The sequence below is a fragment of the Aplidium turbinatum genome, chromosome 7 (genome assembly GCF_918807975.1).
Source record: "Aplidium turbinatum chromosome 7, kaAplTurb1.1, whole genome shotgun sequence".
Classification (NCBI taxonomy): domain Eukaryota; kingdom Metazoa; phylum Chordata; class Ascidiacea; order Aplousobranchia; family Polyclinidae; genus Aplidium; species Aplidium turbinatum.
The window spans coordinates 1,959,576-1,977,829 of NC_137478.1; the positions used below are offsets into that span (position 1 = coordinate 1,959,576).

At 37.6% G+C, this 18,254-nt stretch overlaps 2 protein-coding genes across 2 annotated transcripts in view; one reads left to right on the forward strand and one right to left on the reverse strand.

Annotated features, from left to right (window-relative positions):
• The first annotated feature begins 11,103 nt into the window (after positions 1-11,103).
• Positions 11,104-17,635, forward strand: LOC145774670 (uncharacterized). Its single transcript, XM_082585963.1, has 5 exons — positions 11,104-12,182; positions 12,653-12,843; positions 14,714-14,826; positions 15,238-15,355; positions 15,820-17,635. The coding sequence occupies exons 1-5, from the start codon at positions 11,222-11,224 to the stop codon at positions 16,885-16,887; spliced, it is 2,451 nt and encodes an 816-aa protein (XP_082442089.1). The 5' UTR covers positions 11,104-11,221; the 3' UTR covers positions 16,888-17,635.
• Positions 17,504-18,254, reverse strand: part of LOC145774492 (uncharacterized) — a 48,037-nt gene continuing 47,286 nt past the window's right edge. Inside the window, exon 42 of the mRNA XM_082585750.1 lies at positions 17,504-18,197. The gene's annotated coding sequence lies outside the window, so the exon portion shown is untranslated. The remainder of the gene's footprint in view (positions 18,198-18,254) is intronic.

An 18,254-nucleotide genomic window follows, 5' to 3' on the forward strand; every position in this document is an offset into this window, starting at 1 on the left:
AGATCTTGAAAGACTATCGCGTATTCTCTAGACATAGTGCGCTTTTCTTCACATTCTTTTGATTTAAAGCCCAAGGATTTAATTGGTACCGGATCAAAAATATCCTCTCAACGGCCTTAGATGTAGTTAATATTTGTCTAGAGTACAATACGCATCATAGCAAAAACATTAAACAGCTAAATAATCTTTTCGAAAGTGATGAAAATACTGATCCATGGGCATGTGAAAACTGACATCGTTTCAAGTATTAGAAAAACTAACAATTGTAACTGTCCACATTCCTCATAAAAACTAACTATTTTTCGTTTGCATTGTAATTGCATGAACGCTATTTTTTGCGTTAACTTTTTTTTTGCTGAAGTTAGAGCGCTCAAATTTTTAAAGCATTTAACATAACTATTGGGGCAGATCATGGGCAAGTTTCAGATTAACATTTTTAATAGCGTAACTGTTATAAACATTTTCCTGAAAGTTTTCAAAGTGGCTCAAGGGTGCTGCTGGCAATGACCCATGAACCACCGCAATTAACCCATAAGCCACTGCAATTAAATCAACCAATTTTGTTTGATTTCTGTTATGAAATGTACTTTAGACGCAAAAAAACACAAGCATACAAAAAGTAGACTACAAAGGTACTGTTAATGGACCAACTAAACAATCCCCCAGTGAAATTCGTAGTTTTTTCGCCCCTTCTAGCATTACTCAAAATAAGGGTGGAGGAGGGAAAAGTTCGGCTGGACACAAGTGGGGGAAAGATTTCAGCAGACCATTTTCCCTCCCCCACCCCATTTGGGACTTTGCTAGGAAGGAAGGAAAATCTACAAATTTTGATGGGAGGGAGAGCTTTTTTAGTTGATCCTGATTAATAAAATACATGAGATGCTGCTAAAGAAATTGTCCTCAGTTTATGCATTTAACACAAACCTATTCAATGTTGTAGCAGGTTAAAACTACAGAGAAATGTTTGATCCCTTGTGTCCGTTTAGTGGAGTCACAAGGATTTGGTGGAGGAAGCAACAATACGACATCACATATTTGCACAGTGTGAATGTCTTCAACAACAGGTTCAACAAAATCATTTCCCTTCGGATTACTTCTCAAAAATGACACCTTTACATAAACCTCATCATTTTTTTCTTTAGTGATCTTTCCAATATAGTGCACGTCTCGCTTCTCACAAAACTTAAAAACCACAAAGTCCCCAATACTAACCGTAGTGTCATCTTTCGAATCATTGATCGTGTCGTCCCCCTCACTTTCATCCGAAATATTGTCATTAAGATGCAGAACAGTTGCATTTTCAGCTTCACTTTCCAAATCTTCTGACAGCACTTTAAAAAGATTTATCTTTTTTCTTTGTCCCATCTGAGCAGATTTTCTTGCAGCAACCTGGAGGTTTACATCTTCAGCAGCATTGGGTGTGGTAGCATTTTATGCTGCTTTAGCCGGCGAGTCAGTGATGACTGCTGATTTTACTCGCTTAGACTTACGGATTGTCACTTTTTTCTCAGTTGAGCATGTGGAAATGGCCTCACCTCTCCTGGTGTTAGGCCTGCCTTGTTTGTGCTTCTTTCAAATACCTTGATAGCGTGGTTCGGTCAACATTGTTATCTCTTGTTGCTGCACGTATTGCTTTCTTATTCTGGAGAATATCTTGGCTGTGCCATTGACAAGGCCAGTGAAGTCTTCCCATTTTTTGCTTAACTTTGGTCTAGGACTAGGTGACATGTTTTGATTTCTATACTAATAACATATAAGTAAGCTATAAATATATATTAAAAAGTGATTAAAAAAATTGTTAGTCATTGTGCAACATTTTGAAAATAGGCCTACAGCTTTGGTCTGTTGGTTTAACTACAGGAACAGGCTAGTACTATTGTAGTAGTAGATGAGTAGGCTAGCCTACCAAGCTAAATTACACTTAAGACTTACAACATAATACACATATACAGTCCTACATACTATGAAATAAATGGCATCACCAATAAACAATGGCTCAAGAGTCATGCTCCTAGGTGGCTCATGGGTCAAGACCAGCCTGATTGGCATGCTTTACATCAGAACTAAAAAATGAAAGCAAGTTATTAGCCACAATCTGACTAAGATTCAGCACTAATGCCTACCATTGCATATCCGAAATACAGCTTCCTGCACTGAGCTAAACCTTAAGTACCAGAACAAAAAATCAATGGCACCAAAAATTTACTCTGAAAGGCTCAAAACAGAACTTTCTTTACAACTGGAAAACGCCTTTCAGCTCTAACCCAGAATTTTCCAGGGAACCTTCTGAAACAATAACACGTTCAGAAATAGTACACGTTGGCGCTAGAGTGCAACAGATTTTTTTTTGAAGGGGTGGCTCATGGGTAAACCCGGTTCATAGGTCAAGACCTTCCCCTACCGCAACGTCCACGATGTATAAATTCAACTTTTCAGCTTACCCTGTGATTAAAATGAAGTAGGCCTATCGCAAGTAACTCCAACTAGAAGATGGATGTTTTTAGGATGCATATTTAAGTAACACATTGTTAGCCACAATTTAAAAACATTGTCGGCCATATTTAAAAGCCTTTTAAACTAATTACGAGCACTATATTTGAGTTTGCAAATATTTATGATGCTGTAAATATAGTTCGCACCCTGAAAAGGTTGAGAACCACTATATCAACTGTTTCCAAACATGTTCTTTTTCCAAAATATGAAATCTAAAAAAAAGATTTTCAACCAATATTCCTATTCCATTTACCTATGTTAAATTTCTGGCTTAGTGTTCTGTCAATCTTGTTGACCGGACTGACGCAAGCTCAAGCCCCCTACAAGAATGAGAGACTGTCACAATTAAGACTTGTCACAACTAAGCACAATTAAACAAAGAAGCTTTCTCAGTTCGTGAAGGAAATTTCTCACAATCAAACTACCGTTGAAACACTGTGGCGATCAGCTTGTATAAAACAAATGTACGAAAAATGGTTCTGTGCCTGTATTGTTGTGTGGCTCTGGCCGTTGTGCTCAACAGCGACAATGATGTAGTTTAAGTCACCTTCCCATGCTACAATATCACCGCATTGATAAAAACCATAAAAACAATTATTACCTTCTGTCTTTGTGGATGAAACTTTTATGAGTATTATAAAGTATGTTCATCAGTCTGCTTCATTATAATATTGAAGTTAATTTATACAACATCAGTTTTGGTTGTAAGTTCACTACAAACGCACAGTTTTGGTAAACTATGGGTGTAACAAATTTATATTGCATCGCAGTAAAAAGCCTGATATCAACTGATTAAAAGATTCGATTCCGTGCGACTTCTGTAATGTGACCTTAGCTTGATGCTCGCCCTTATGTTCTCACTGATCGCTCAGGTGGTGAAGCGTCCAACTGTAGGGACGAAGAAACCGCAAGATTGTACGGCGCTAGTTCGACTCTCGAGGTGTGCGCTTGCGCAACGTATTACAAGCAGGCAACTGTTTTCCTTTCATCCGCACCTAAGGAATACAATGCAATTTACAAACAACACGTCAACAACAATATTCAATAAGATACTTTACTCTGTTAATCTCGGTGACCGGGCTTGCGTCATTGTTGAAAGGCTCTACAAGTATGCGAAACTGCCGGGAATAACCAGTCAGAGGCTTTCTCAGTTTAAAAAAAAAATCGATCCAACTAACCATGCATACTTCTGTCCACAGACATTGTGTAAAGTTTTAAACATTGATAAGTTGTCAAATCTTGCTGGATATGATGCCCTCAGCATTCAGTTGTAAGATGGTTGGATGACGATACTTGTCGACAGTGGAATTGCCGAGCTGTGAAAAGAGCGGTTCTCGTAGGTTCTTGTGCTGAGCGTTCCGGGTAGAGGCTCGGATGTGACAGTCTTCGTTTCGCATTTTTATAATGCTACTTATAGAGGGGACCGTGTGAAGTTTCGGCTCTGGTGCTGGTAGATCTGAGATCGATTCCAGGTCAGGTCAAACCAAAGATTTAAAAAAAATTGTGTTCTTTCCTGCATAACGTAGTGAGAATGGGTCGGGTAATAATGTGATAACATCGTAAAACCTGATATAAAATTAAACATGAGCCCTGTCGTTAAAAGACCTTAGCTGTTGTAGAGCGACAATAAATAAAACCATGACATTATTATTATTATTATTCAGACTTCAGACCACCAGCTCAGTGGCCAAGCGGTTATCGCCTTCGGCTCTGGTGCTGGTAGATCTAAGATCGATTCCAGGTCGGGTCAAACCGAAGACTTTAAAAACGGTACTGATTGTGTTTTGTTTGTTTGTTTATCTTTATCCTGCATTGCGGGAAAGCGGACTTGAGCGCTATGCATCGGTGTACGCCTTCCGACATACACCTGACCCACGCTGCAGCCGACGGCAATGTCAGTTTCCGGTTGTCTACTCTACTTATGACTTAAATTTGGTACTACCCATTACTCGAAATCGATCACTAGGTAGAGACAATTATCGTTAAGTTTCTTGCCCAGAGAAACAACAGCAAGTTCGGGTGGCTGGAGTCGAACATGCAGGCTCTCGACTGCGAGCCCAACGCGCTAACCACTCGGCCACGGCTGCCGACTTCTTTCTTGCGCAACGCAGTGAGGATAAGTCAGGTAAATGTGACAACATCGGAAACCTGATATAAAATTAAACATGAGCTCTGTCGCTAAAAGACCTTAACTGTTGTAGAGCGACAATAAATAAAACCATAACATTATCATTATTCAGACTTCAGTAATGTATTGCAGCATGGCATTGTTAGGATTATTAATTTCTGGATTTGGGGTTAGCCTTTGGTTCTGGCGTTATCTGTTCAATGTGTCAGTTTCTGGATTCCGTTATACTTGATATCATGCTTGCTGTGTTACACCTTCGTCTCCATACCTGAATTTAGAATAAATGTAATACTGAAGACCACCGTGTCTAGATCACACCTCACCACTATCGTGCCCAGTGGTGTTGTCGTCCTAGCGCCTGGCGTTTTCATTATGCAATACGCTACAACACTTTACGCCAAACGAACCAAGCCCATCTCACAATAATTGCCATCAACGAGACATGATTCACAAATTCGTAGTGGTGCCAATACAGGAATTACCTACAGTGATTCGTATGAATAATGGCAATCCGGTGTTGCAGTCAATTTGCATAATAAAAGCATTGTGAAGCACAATAGTCGAAAACAAAGACCGCTTTCAGCCATAAGAAGCTTGTTGCAAGTTAGACAGAAATAAACCGTTGACTGCATTTGCTTTGATTGACAAGAATCTTAAACGGAAAGAATTTGACAACTGTAAGGAGTCTGTTGCAAGCCCACGCGCGGTCTCATTGTGATCAGGTAGGTGATCTTAATCGCTGGTCTGAATCTTTTCCTTGATTTTCTAAGTCTAAAAATGGAGATTCAAACCAACTGTTAAAGCATTGAAGAACCTCGCTTGTGTTTGTGTTTGATTTTAATATGTAAAGGCAATTTCCGTTAATTACGCTACCTTTGTGGCTTCATTAGCAAAAAAGGCACAATTTTCGTAAGTAGGTAATTTTCTTGAACTGTAAGAAATTTTCTGTTAATTTTCTTGTAACTGTCTGGTAATTTTCTTGAACGCATAGACGAATACAACCTAGCAACCACAAGGCATTTAACATAATTCAGTAAAATGAAAATAAACTACAAATTATGAAAGTTTTGGCCATACTTAGAGTGCATCAAACCCCCCTGATGATAAAATTTTCTTATGGCAGTATATTAAAGATGTACTACCCTTACATTAAATCAATTGTGTAAAATATTACCAAATTTGAATGAACTCTGCCGGGTCCACATCGAGTTTGAAAAACGAAAAATAAGGTTATTCCACATGAAAACAACCAATATGAAAATACTTTGAATACGATGCCTCTCAGATTTTGCTGAAAAGTTGCCATACTATGCCGTTGGCTACCAAACGAAACAATCCCAAGTTTTAGATCAATACTTTGAATGGTACGTCCATGGTGGCCATTTGAATTTCGAGTACCACCCTCGTTTTTGACTTTTGGGAATAGCGTATAGCAAGTTCTGTTATTTTTAGGGCCCCATAACTTCTATTGCAAATGTAATGGAAAACTAAAATTTGCTATGCTAGCTCATTATAAACTATATTGCACAATCCAAAAATAACAAAACAACATTTCTTGATGCATAGGTATTAGGTGGGTTACCAAAAGCTTAATATTTTGTCCCGTAAAGGTGTTATTTTCAATTTTTGAATGCTTCTGACATTCAAACCAATCAGAATATTTGTCTACAACATGATTATTTGTAATACTTGGAATCTTTGCTTCTACCAAACTAAGTTTGAAAGTTGTGGTACCATTAACAGAGATCTTATGAGGGTCTAAGGATCCTAACAGACAGATAAGACCCTTTTTAGAGCTCGACCATGTTGCATTTTATGATCGTATGGTCGTCCAACTGCCTATTGCAGAGTAACACAAGACTAAAGATTTTATTCACTGCTAGACGATCATGGAAACTTTTATCCTTGCCACCCAACATTACAAGAAGCACATCTACATGATGAGCAAGATATGCATTTCTTTGAAGAACCTTAGCCTAACAGCAACCTTCCGAACATTATTTCTTAAAAACCAGATTGCTCGTTCAACAATATTAAAATGTTCGTTGATCCATCAGTAGACCTAATTTAGTTTGATTTGAAACCAGCTGGAAAAAAAAATTATTGTGTGTTCTGCTAATGTAGGCTACTCAAAGCAAATGATTCAACTGACTGACAAAAGCAGCAGTTGAGAACTATGTGGCATGAATTAGAGGTGCGATACTGATGAGCCCAGCCTCATGGGCGAAATACGTGTCTATCGCTGTCAATTCTTGCTATAGTCGACTGCCGAGAAACACGTGATTGAAAGTGATGATGAAAGTAATATTTTCATAAGCCAGCAGCATTGTTGAATATTATACAAAGTCAGGGACTTGTTATCAGAGTAGACAAGCCAGTGGAAAATTTATACTAGTAAGCATTTTGTCAAAAAGCCAACTAACATTCAACTACCATAATGAACAATCAAATACGTATCTCACAATTTGTCCCTGCAAAGATTTAGGCTGCTGTATGTAGGCTGGAAATCTAGCTCATCAGAAAGATGAAATTCATTACATGATATTTTTTCAAGTTTTGCGGTTTTTGTTTTTGCTTCAAGAGAACACTTGTGCTTTTAATAAAAGTTTCAATCTCTCTTGAGCTTGCACAGAAGTAGTCTCGCTTGTAGATTCAGACAATACATTGTATACGTAGCTATCATTATTATTTTATTAGAAAGCTATCATTAGAAGACTCAATAGGCCCTATATAGTATACTATACTGTAGGCTACTATGTATGTAGTATTGTAGTGTAGCCTACATGTACATTGTATAATGTACAGAGATGTACGTATGCGCCGCAAATTCTACGCCACATACCTGCGGCGTAGACTTTTTGTTTGCGCTAACGCTTGCGGCTACATTTTTTGGATAGTTTGCGCTTGAGGCTGCGCCGTAAAGTTTTTACGGTTTTTTAGCGTATAGCGTCAACGCATACTTTTTAGTGTCTTAGTTGTTGTTTGCAATTTTTTTTGTCAAGCTGCGAAATGTTGACGTCTTGCAATTGCCCATTATTCTAGTGTTGTGTCACAGTGTCATCTATTGTTCAGTCAGCTGGAGTTTGTTTGTATATCGCACTACTGCCTTTGACGCTAGAGTCCCACGTGGAGACTGAAGTCTTGCAGAAAAAAAGAAAGAATTAGTTGTAATGAGTCCTGTTGCTGCTGCTTTGGATATTCTTCAGGGAGAAGAAAGAGCATATATGGATCTTCTTCTGCCCACAATAGCAAGTCTGCTAAATGCGTTTGCTGGAATAAGTGGCCTCGAACACTGTTCTCCGCTTCATAAAAGCCTTGTGCAGGGTATAAAAAACAGGTGAGTACTGAGCAATAGTTTTAATTCACAATTCAATTGCATCAACAGAATTACACTGTAGGCTACTGTAAAAGTAATGTAAGCAAGTTTCTTTTGTGAAAAAGTTACCATTGACTTTACAGGTTTGGACGGTTGTTTACTGATGCGGATTCCATACTCGCCAGCGCCACACATCCGAATTACAGGCTTTCGCGGTGGCTCGATTGGTTGCCTGATGTCATTCCAGTGGAAATTCGAAAAATGGCCACTCGCCTCATATCAAAGTTGTTAAAAACCTCTGAGGCTGAGAGCCACCGCAACCAGACGAAGGAAGCCAGCGACAACGAACCCCGTGGGATACTCCATGCTCTTTATGAGGACACTGGCGAAGACAGCATAGACGAGGTTGTAAAAGCGTACTTGGAAGAGAGGCCACACAAAGGACCATTAACCGTGTGCGATTTTCCAACGAAAGATTTCCAAAATACTTTTTTTCGCTACAACACGCCAATACCTTACAGTGCTGCGGTTGAAAGAATGTTTTCAATGGGCAAAGACATATTGAAACCAAAACGCAGCAAAATGTCAGATGAACACTTTCAGATGCTTGTGTTTCTTCGTGGAAATTCAAAATAAAACTTGTTTGTTTCGAGTGGTTTATACCGTGTGAATGTTTGGCACCTATAGCAAACAAAATGAGTTTGCGCTAGTGTATGCGCTGACGCTGACGCCGCCAACTTTTTTCACAAGTTGCGTTGACGCATGCTGCGTATGGTTTTTTGAACGTTTGCGTTTGCGCTGACGGCGTCAATATTTTATGTATGCGCGTACATCACTGATAATGTACATGAATGTTGTTTAGTCTGCAGTTTTAATACAAGTGTTAGTGGCAACCAAACAACTATCATCCAATCTACCTTGAGCCAGCGGATAAGCAGCATGGCTAACCACATCACATGACGACTATTGATGACATTCATGTTTACAAAAATCATCACTCTGTGAGTTGAGACTTTGAAGCGCCGAGTTTTGTTGGCGTCATCTAGCAAATGCTTGTTAAACAAGAGATTTATGTATCGAAGGGGGCTAGACTGCGATGATTGTGTTATGTGCTAAGTCGCGAATAAAAGCGAGTCTGGAACAGATAATCAAGTTTTTGTTTATGTATTATTAACTACATGTTTTTTTACTACAGCACATAGATACAAATCAAGGATACTAGCTTCGATGATGCTAAAAGTATCAAATGGCAACAGTAACTTTATCTTGAAGTCTTCACAAGAATGTTATGAGAACAAGAAACTTGAAACCATAATTAGTTCTCTTTGACAAAAGGTGACACTGACGCTTTTCATCGGCATCAGGCTTAAGGGGTGATGACTAGTGGCAAATGTGTAGCGAATTTCGTTGAGTCGGTTAGTCCATTTCAGCCAGAGTTTTTGCTACAATTTTGCAAAGACAGGCAACTTACTGCAGCACGTGTTTTAATAAAATATTTTAACTTTCTCTCAGTAAAAACTTGCAGCAGAGATTGAACAATGACTTGCTGTGTTGCGGAAGTATAACCTTTGCCATTGAAATACAACTTGTGCGAATAAGTCGTGTAGAATTAGCAGCATGATGGAATAACTATTAGAAGACTAGGCCTATCACTGAAAAGGGAAAATAAAGTTACTTGTTTGTATTAATTTCAGAATAAGGCAGTGCCCAGAGCTTTAATCGTTATTTGACTTTTTTTACACAAAATAATTCACAGATCACAACAAAAACAAGAAACAGTACAGGCAAGCAATACAGGCTTTAGGAAGACTGGAATATAACAACGATTACAATTGCTTACAATGTGTAATGTTTTTTTAAATTATGTAATATTTGTATCGTTCGGGAATACAAGTTATCGCTCATCAGCTAGTGACAGTTTCAGTAATATATTGAGTTTAAATAAATTGTTGTTAAAGATTGTTTGCTCAAGAGCCGACGTGAACGTTTCTTGAAAGAAGGTCACGCTGTTCTCTTTCTTTCTTTCTCTATGCTAGGCATTCTCCTAACTTATCTTTTGTGTTTCTTTTTTGAAATCATATTTATAGTTTATTGGTTCTGAGCGGCCCAGCATGTCAACAGGCAGATCAAACAATAAATGGAGAAAGCTGTTTAACATCTATGCTGTTCCCTTACGTTCAAATGTCAACAATGTTATTTACACATCAGATCCCAGATAGAAAAAAACGTCATTTTTACATTGATACAACGTATATGACGGGTTTTACTGTCTGGGTTGTGACGCAGAAGCTGTTACCAAGGTAAGTCTAATCAGTAGCTTGAAATCGAAGTCTTTTATGAGATAGTCGACCTGAGCAATTGAGACATGTACCACTTTATCTTGCCCACCTGTTTCACAAACTGAATTTTGAGACTTGATCTTTTGCGAACTTTTGCATTCAGTCGATGTTACACAAGAGTTGTCAGCATGGAAGTTCTACCGTACTTGCAATAATTTGGGAGAGTAGGCTACTGCCACAAAATCTTTGACAGATGTATTTGTATGTGAGGATTTAAGAGACCTATCTAAGCAATTATTAGGCAAAACACTGAACGCTGCTTAATCCAGTTGGTAGGCCCTTGACTTACAAAAGTGCTTGACGGAGAGATGAAATGAAAGCAATAAAACCAATTGTTACAACGAGTAGAGCGCTGAAGTTATTGAGTCGGCATTTATAGAGTAAATATATACAATTGTACGCCATAAACAATGGGTTCTATCTGGCTTAATTTCAAAGTACTTGAGGCTGTTTGAAAGGAAATAGTTGTTTTTGTATTGTCAATTTTCATGATAAGTGCCACTCACTGCAGCTTTTAACTTTTCTGCTTAATAGATTAAGCCCACCAGTGTTGCCCAACGAGCGTCGACATGTAGTTATTGGTTTGTCAGTTACAGGTAAATTATATAGTAAAGCTAAGATATATGTTTACATCAGAGATACATACCAACGTTACTACATAGCCATTTTGAAGCTTTTGTGTTACTTCACAGTAAGATGAGAACCTGAATTTTTAAACTAATTTGTCATTTTAGCCAATTTGTATTCATTGCCATCAGTTTGCTTTGCTTGAGTTAAAGTCACAAATTTATGATTTTATAAAAACGAATCGAATCAGCTTTGAAGCTAAAAATGTAATTGAATTAGTAAATCTAACTGAATGGAACTCAATGGTGTCTTTATTCGAAAATAAACTTTACGATTCATCTAACCCCAAAGTTTTTTTTAAATGTAATCATAGATGAAATGAAAATTATGACTGCTCTGATGGCTGGGTCAACTCTCTCGACGACCCAGCTTGGAGACCTTCCTGGAAACAAACTGGCAAAAGCTTTGACCTCTGCAGCTACTCGAAATGATGTCGGTTACAAAACGGGTCTAAAAATAAATATTCGTCGAGCTGAACCCAGTGAGCATTTTCTCAAAGCAACTACTGATACTGAGGCTTCGTCTCCAGAAATTGAAGATAATGATTCAGTGGAAGAAGTTGTAAGCAAAATAGAAAAGCAAACCAAAATACATCTTTCGGACATCAGAAGAACGTCTCTTCTAAGCAGTAGGTCTGACATTTCGTCTATTCTTATCAACTCCAGCTCACGAAAGAATTCTTTAATTTTCGATGCGAAATCTTCAATTGAATCAACATCAGCAATTGTTCCTGCTACAGAAGATGTTGGTTTAGAAAAATCTGTTGTTCTTCGTCCTCATGCATTGAGTGAATCAAAAGAGCGACGACTTCTTGAAGATCTTCAGCAAGTTGATGAAGATGAAGAAGACAGGATTAATAACCTTCAAACAGATGAGGATGCCTACTTGTTATGGAAAAGCGGAGAGTCGCGGAGATCAAGCAAAACTGGAATTGATTCAAATTCAAGCAAACGGAGTAATACTGCAAAGCCAGTTTCAGATGCACCCCGACCAACTGGAGCCGCGTTTGTTTTGAAACCTGGTTCCAAGTTTGGAGTTTTGAGCGGTTGGGAGACAGTCACCAACCGCAAGCGACCACAAAGATCGCGAGATTATCGAAAGCAGCGACCAACTACCAACTACGTGCACACAAATAAGTTTATAACATCTGGAGAGAAGAACAGTGGAAGTTTGGATTATCCCTCTTTTATGTTTTTCCACTACACAGACACAGCTCGCTATATTGAACAGTATAGAAGCAACCACAGCTGTGAGAATCCTCATCTACACCATCCAGCATGTAAGATCAAATATAATTATTTCCAAGGCAACTTTGTTCCGTTTTTTTTTTGTTTTTTTTTTATGTCAATCAACTGAGTGTTTTCTACATTGCATCACTGTCGGAATGCTTGAGCAACTTAAAAAAGGCATCTTCTGTTAAAAAGTTTTGTAAGTTGACAAAATTGTAAAGGTTAAGTAAACTTATTGCACCTTTTCTTTAAATACATTTTACGTCATATTCCTTATAGAATATTATCGAACTCCAAATTTGAGATGTGTTAAAATGTCTACTCTTTTAATTCAACATAACAGAATACAATCTTGCAAATGCAGAGATATTTTTATTCCTTTTGCAAAATTACAAACGAAAATTGAACAAGGACTGTGACTAATGGCTTTGTAGTTTGGTATTATTTTGCTTTTCAATGGCAAATATTGATAACAGACCCAGACAAATCTTGGATTGATTTTTTATCATGTCACGTTTAGGTTGTCATGAAAAGCCAGCACAAGCCTTACAGGAGTTTCGAGAGCCGGCTTATCCGTTCAAGTTGGATTTTCAGTCTAATTCTCTCCGAAGTCGCTTATCCGCTTTTTCCGGTTCATCTCTAGGATACAAAGGAACAGGAAATGACGGCAGTGAATCCTGCACAAACTCCAACGATCACCGAATGTTGAAAGTAGGTTACTATCAATGTTCAAGATACATTCGTTTATATTTAATATCCTGAAGGTAGAATTGTTAAAAATAACCTTTGCTACCATACATTGGTTCTACTAAAAAATAAAGAGCCCAACATGTAGATACTAAACTAATTTCAGTAAACGTTAAAGAAACCAGACTGTTGTCATCTTTAGTGCTATTAAATGAAAACGTTTTCAAAACGTTTGCTAAACATTAGTTCATTATTTTCAGTTTAAACTTTTTATTTTTTGATGTGATTGGCCAGACATTCCAGCCATTTGTTCTTCCATTGCCTCTGTTTCCTTGTATAGTTTCCAAAAAAGCTTATTTTTGGTTAATGTTTAGTGCAACGATTGCTTTACAGATTTCAATAGCCAAAAAATAAGGTAGAAAACATTTGTTTAAATTTGCCTTCGAAATAAATTTCAGTTTCTGGGACAAAAAGGATTAATCAGATATCGGCCAAAATAGAATCTTCTAGATACTGAAGAGGCCTTTACGGTGGTGAAAGCTTTATCAATAAATTATATAAGTTTCCACACCTGAATGGTTTTGTTTACTTATATGTTTAATTGTTCGGTTGCTGCGTAAATGAAGGATTTTTGTATAACTTTTCATCTTTAATAACATCGAAAAACCAGAACAGAGATTGAGAGACATCAGCTCCTGTTTCTATTACAGAAGCTAATACAGCAGTTTGGCAATATTTTGTCTTAAATATTGAAGAAACGAATATGAATGAATGAGTAAAGATAAAAACTAGTTTCGTGGACTTTGTTGCGTTATTATGCTTCAAGCCTAGCATTTCAAGCGTTGTAGTTGTTAGATCACAATTACCATCCCGATTCCTTTTATTTCGCTGGACAAACTTCCCGAGCGTAGCTTTACTGTAGTTTGAATCGCCTTTGTTCAGCTTTGTAATTCGATTGTAAGTTAAGCTGGCTTAGCTATTACTACAAACAGTGCCAATACGTACAGGTGGTTACTGATCTTTTGAGCTTCGTTGTACAGAAATAATCCCAACCGATTGATTTCACAACAATTGTCTTTTTAAAAGGGTTGTACTCACGCTAAAAGGAATAATCGCTGTGTGATAAACTTGTCGTTAAATTTTATCTTAACGGATTTCTGTAAGTTGCCCTTATATTGATACATAGGTTAGTTTATTTACGTCCGTTGAGAAAAAGTTTTAATCCTGTACCAATGGGATCTTCGGAACCTAAGTCAAGACACTTTTAAAGAAACGCACACTACGCGACGGCTTCTTAAAAATTTCTGGTTCTTTGAAGAGGTTCCGGGTTCAAAACCAACCCTGGGCTCCCTGTCAACGTTCTTGAGTATCAACAAACCAGTAGTCGTAGCATGCGTTGACTTGATTAATGATCCAAGGTTTGTTGGTTGACCAAAACCCACTGAAGTTCTTGGTACTGTTGAATATTCTTTGCATACTTTTGTGTAAAAGTGACCATCTTTCATTTATGATTTTTTTTTCAAGGTTTTTGTTGCTATGAGATTAACTTTGAAACTGTACGCTTAATGTTTTCCCTTTTGATGCAACAGTCTATTCATTATAGGGACGGCTCCAGGAAGTAGCCTTATGGGTACAACTTTAACAACATACAATGATTTGTAGGCCCACATTAATCCAACCTTGCCAATACATCGTAAATAAAATTAGTCTTCTGTTTTAGGAAATGGAGATCCCTCAATCGCAGCCCTATATCTGTCACTTATCCATTATTGACTTACAGTCACATACTTTAGCGTTTTTTATTGCAAAGACCATCTTCCTCGAAGACGAGGGATAGCCATCACAGTCACACTGATTAGGAATTATTTCTCATAATGGTACTCTTCTTTCGTAGACAATGAAATCCCCCACTGCGGGTTATTTATCTCCGGTTGCATTTCGCCCAACCTATCTCCTGAAAAGTCCACCACCCGAAAATTGGAGTCAACTACCAGAGAGTCCATCCAGGTAGGCCTGTGCAATGAAGCAAAAATCATTTTATTACATCACTGTTGAGTTTTAGTTGTGGTACCACTTGTAGTTCTTTTTGCATTTACAAATATTTTGAATTTTCTAGTTTTTTATGAACAAAGATTGGTTGAGAAAAGTAAAGATTTAACAACTTAGCACAAGTTTGTATTTGGTACAGAAGTGCAATAGATCGCTTAGCTTTGCTTTATACCAATTTAGTATTAAAAGCGCTATGAAACCCTTAAAACGATTTTACCCAGGGAATTCTACTTCTAGGAATTCCAGGTTTTACCAATGCTTTTATCAGTATCCAATGGTTACTTACATTTTTCAAATATGGTTTTTGTTTATGACGAGCTAACAAGACCATTATTTACCAATTTGTTTGTTGCATTATTATAATCGCAGGCTAAAGTACCAATTAAAGAAGATGTGGCATTCTTTCGATCAAAAGCCACCAAGTGGGTCCCAGCAGGAATCAGCAACAAAAGCGATGAATGGAATAGAAGCTTCCAATGAGCCTCAGGTGGGAGTTTGATTGCTCACTAATACACAACTAGAATGCTGATTCTTCCACTGTTCAATGCATTGTTCAATTAAAGGGTGCCAAGTAAATCGTCTGAAATCGCGAAACGCAGCGGGAGGCTACTTACGAGTTTTATCAGTTGCAAAGGTTTTGATGGTTTTTAGCAGAATTTGCTTGAAATATTCTGCATAGGCTCTTAGTTTTGCAGATTTTCATTGCATTACTACAAATACAAGTTATACAACCCAGCAATTGCATGACATTATTTCTATAATTAATACAGCTTGATTTTGCTTTGGTAAAAAGTAAGTTTATGGGTCATTTGCTGGCCATTGTAATCAGTTGTAGCAAATAAAGTTATTTTAACTTTGGAAGTCTTTGGGCCAATCAATTTAAAAAAGTGAAATCACATTTTTAAATCAAATATGGTTCTGATGAACTTATACAATTCATACGTTTGTTAGGGACACGAAGCAAACAAAAGAGGCAAAAATGGAAGGAAACACTCGAGAAAGATTAACGAACTCCACAGCAACTTACAAAACGGTGGGAACAATAATAGGAAAGCAAATGATGACTCAAACAGCATGTCTTTCAACAGCACAAAAGGACATCAAAAGGATTGTGACGAGTCATCAGAGAAAATGTTAACAGTTCCTAAGCTGTGTGACATGAAGCTTGATGAAACGTATCATCAGCACCTCAATACCCATGTCTGTAAAAATACATCAAAACGAAGCAATGTGTTCCAAGAAGATTACTTTCAAATTGAAGAAGATCAACAAGCGGACGGAAAGTATAGCTTCAGCGACCACATGGGGACGTACAAAGACCTGGATGCAAAATCACGTCACGAGCACGACAAAAATTTAAGAATGAAATCATTAATTGCTGCTGAAATAACAACGTTGCAAAAACGTCAAGCCATCAACGTTGATCAGAAAAGAAAACTGGACAAGTTTAAGCAAGCTTTGTCTACCATGTCCAACCCTTCAGCAAAGTCTAATTTAATTTCAACACTACCACCTAACGGCAGTGCCACGAAACGGTTCATAGCCGGTAGCGTACGCGCGTACTACACAAGAACTGCAAATCAAGAACGCTACGTCACTGAATGCGTTCGTCCCGATCCAAGTGACAGATGGTGTGATGACGTCACTATGGTAGAAAAACAAGAAGATAAACCGATGATAGTGGTGAGCCAGCCTCACTTGCGCCACTTAGCTACTGAACCGGTCAAACCACAAGAAAACAAACCAGTGAAAAAGAAACTGATCGGAGGAAAGATCAAAGACAAGAGACAGTATCATCCAGCTGATGCAAAGCAGTTCACGCGAATCACTGATCTCTTGCGCATCAAAAAAAGACAACAGAGCAGTCGCCGCGTATTGTCCGGATCATCCACCATTGTTTCGAACGCTTCTGCCAAGCCACGTCATAGTTCCGCCCACAGTCACGTGGGTAAGAAGATTCGTGACGTTACTAACAGTGAAAGTACAGAACTCAAAAATCTTAAAAGCGAAGAAATCTAATTTATTTTCATGACGTTGCCTAACGTCGGTTACGAATCTATTTTGTGTAAAGTTAATTCATTCAGCTTACCTTGAAACCTGTCGCTTTTTTATATGTTTTTTTAGATGATACGTGTCCAGAAAATCAATTATATTTTTTTAAATGAGTCCTTTGCAAAAATTACGCGATAAAGAAAATGGAACATTATCGAAAATGAATTTTTTTATTATTAAAGAAACTCAGTAGAACTGCATTAACGGCAAAAACTTTAGCATGCCACGTGGCCCAGACTTGCACAAATGTGGTTAGATTTAAAATAATGTGTATTATCAGAACAACTATGACGTCACAATGATTATTATATCAGCGGTTTTATGGTCGCTTTGTTTCTGTTGCTGAAAATATTAACCGCATCCATTCGCTATTATTTTATTAGTGTATTTATTTTTATTTACTTACAAATTTTTATATATAAATCAATATATTCCTTTTGTAATCGTTATAAATTGAGAGTTTAAAACGTCCAGATAGCCAAGCTAAACGTTCATCTTCTTTCTATTCTTTGCTAATAAACCTAAAGACAATGCTGATACTGTGTTTCCAACTGTAAAAAAAAGTAACTGAGTATCAATTGCAAACACATGTTTGCTTGCACCCTGCGGCCTACAAGGCTTCTAGTGTTTTCATTAGGTAAGTTATAAGCCACATCTGAAATGCGTTGGCATACTTCAACAGACACGCAGGCTTTTATATTATGTTTAATTTACTTTTTGAACATAAAATTTGCTAAGAACTTTCAATATGCATTAGACTAAAGCAGCAAGTATCAATCTCTCTTGGCACATATTGTGAGCGACTTCGCGACAACATTGATTTTGCTGACCTATGGATAATACTTATTCCAGCACAAAAAAGCTGGTTTGTCCACAATGAATAACGCAAATAGTTTTGTGACGCCAGCACATGCCAGCAATTGATAGTAACTCAATTCAAACCTTCATGTACTGAAGAGGATGCTCATGAGAAATAGCTTCGTTGTTGTAACAGAATATTGCATATCAGTACAAAGTTTTGCAGAAAAACGTTTGCCATGTGACAAGCGTAATAATGCAACCAACATAGCGTAGATGGCAAGAAATTATTTTGTGCGAAAGTACTGTACATCTATTCTCGATTTCAACAATAATTGCAAATGAAACACTTTAAGTGCATGACTGCGTGAAAACACAACAAAGAATGGCGTGTGCGGAGCGAAATCTGTTCGAGGTCTGTGTGGATTGACAAGATGCAAAGCTGGAATCTCTTCCCAGTGAGACAATAATTCCTTTTCCTGAAAAAAAAAAAAACAATTTTAAACTTGACACAGCTTCAGAGCAGAGTGGTTGAA

Bases quoted from the DNA above. Each gene is read 5' to 3' on its own strand.
- LOC145774670 (XM_082585963.1), top strand. From the start codon at position 11,222: ATGAAAATTATGACTGCTCTGATGGCTGGGTCAACTCTCTCGACGACC. The intron at 12,844-14,713 runs GTAGGTTACTAT...CTTCTTTCGTAG, and splicing joins ACGATCACCGAATGTTGAAA to ACAATGAAATCCCCCACTGC. The intron at 14,827-15,237 runs GTAGGCCTGTGC...TTATAATCGCAG, and splicing joins CTACCAGAGAGTCCATCCAG to GCTAAAGTACCAATTAAAGA.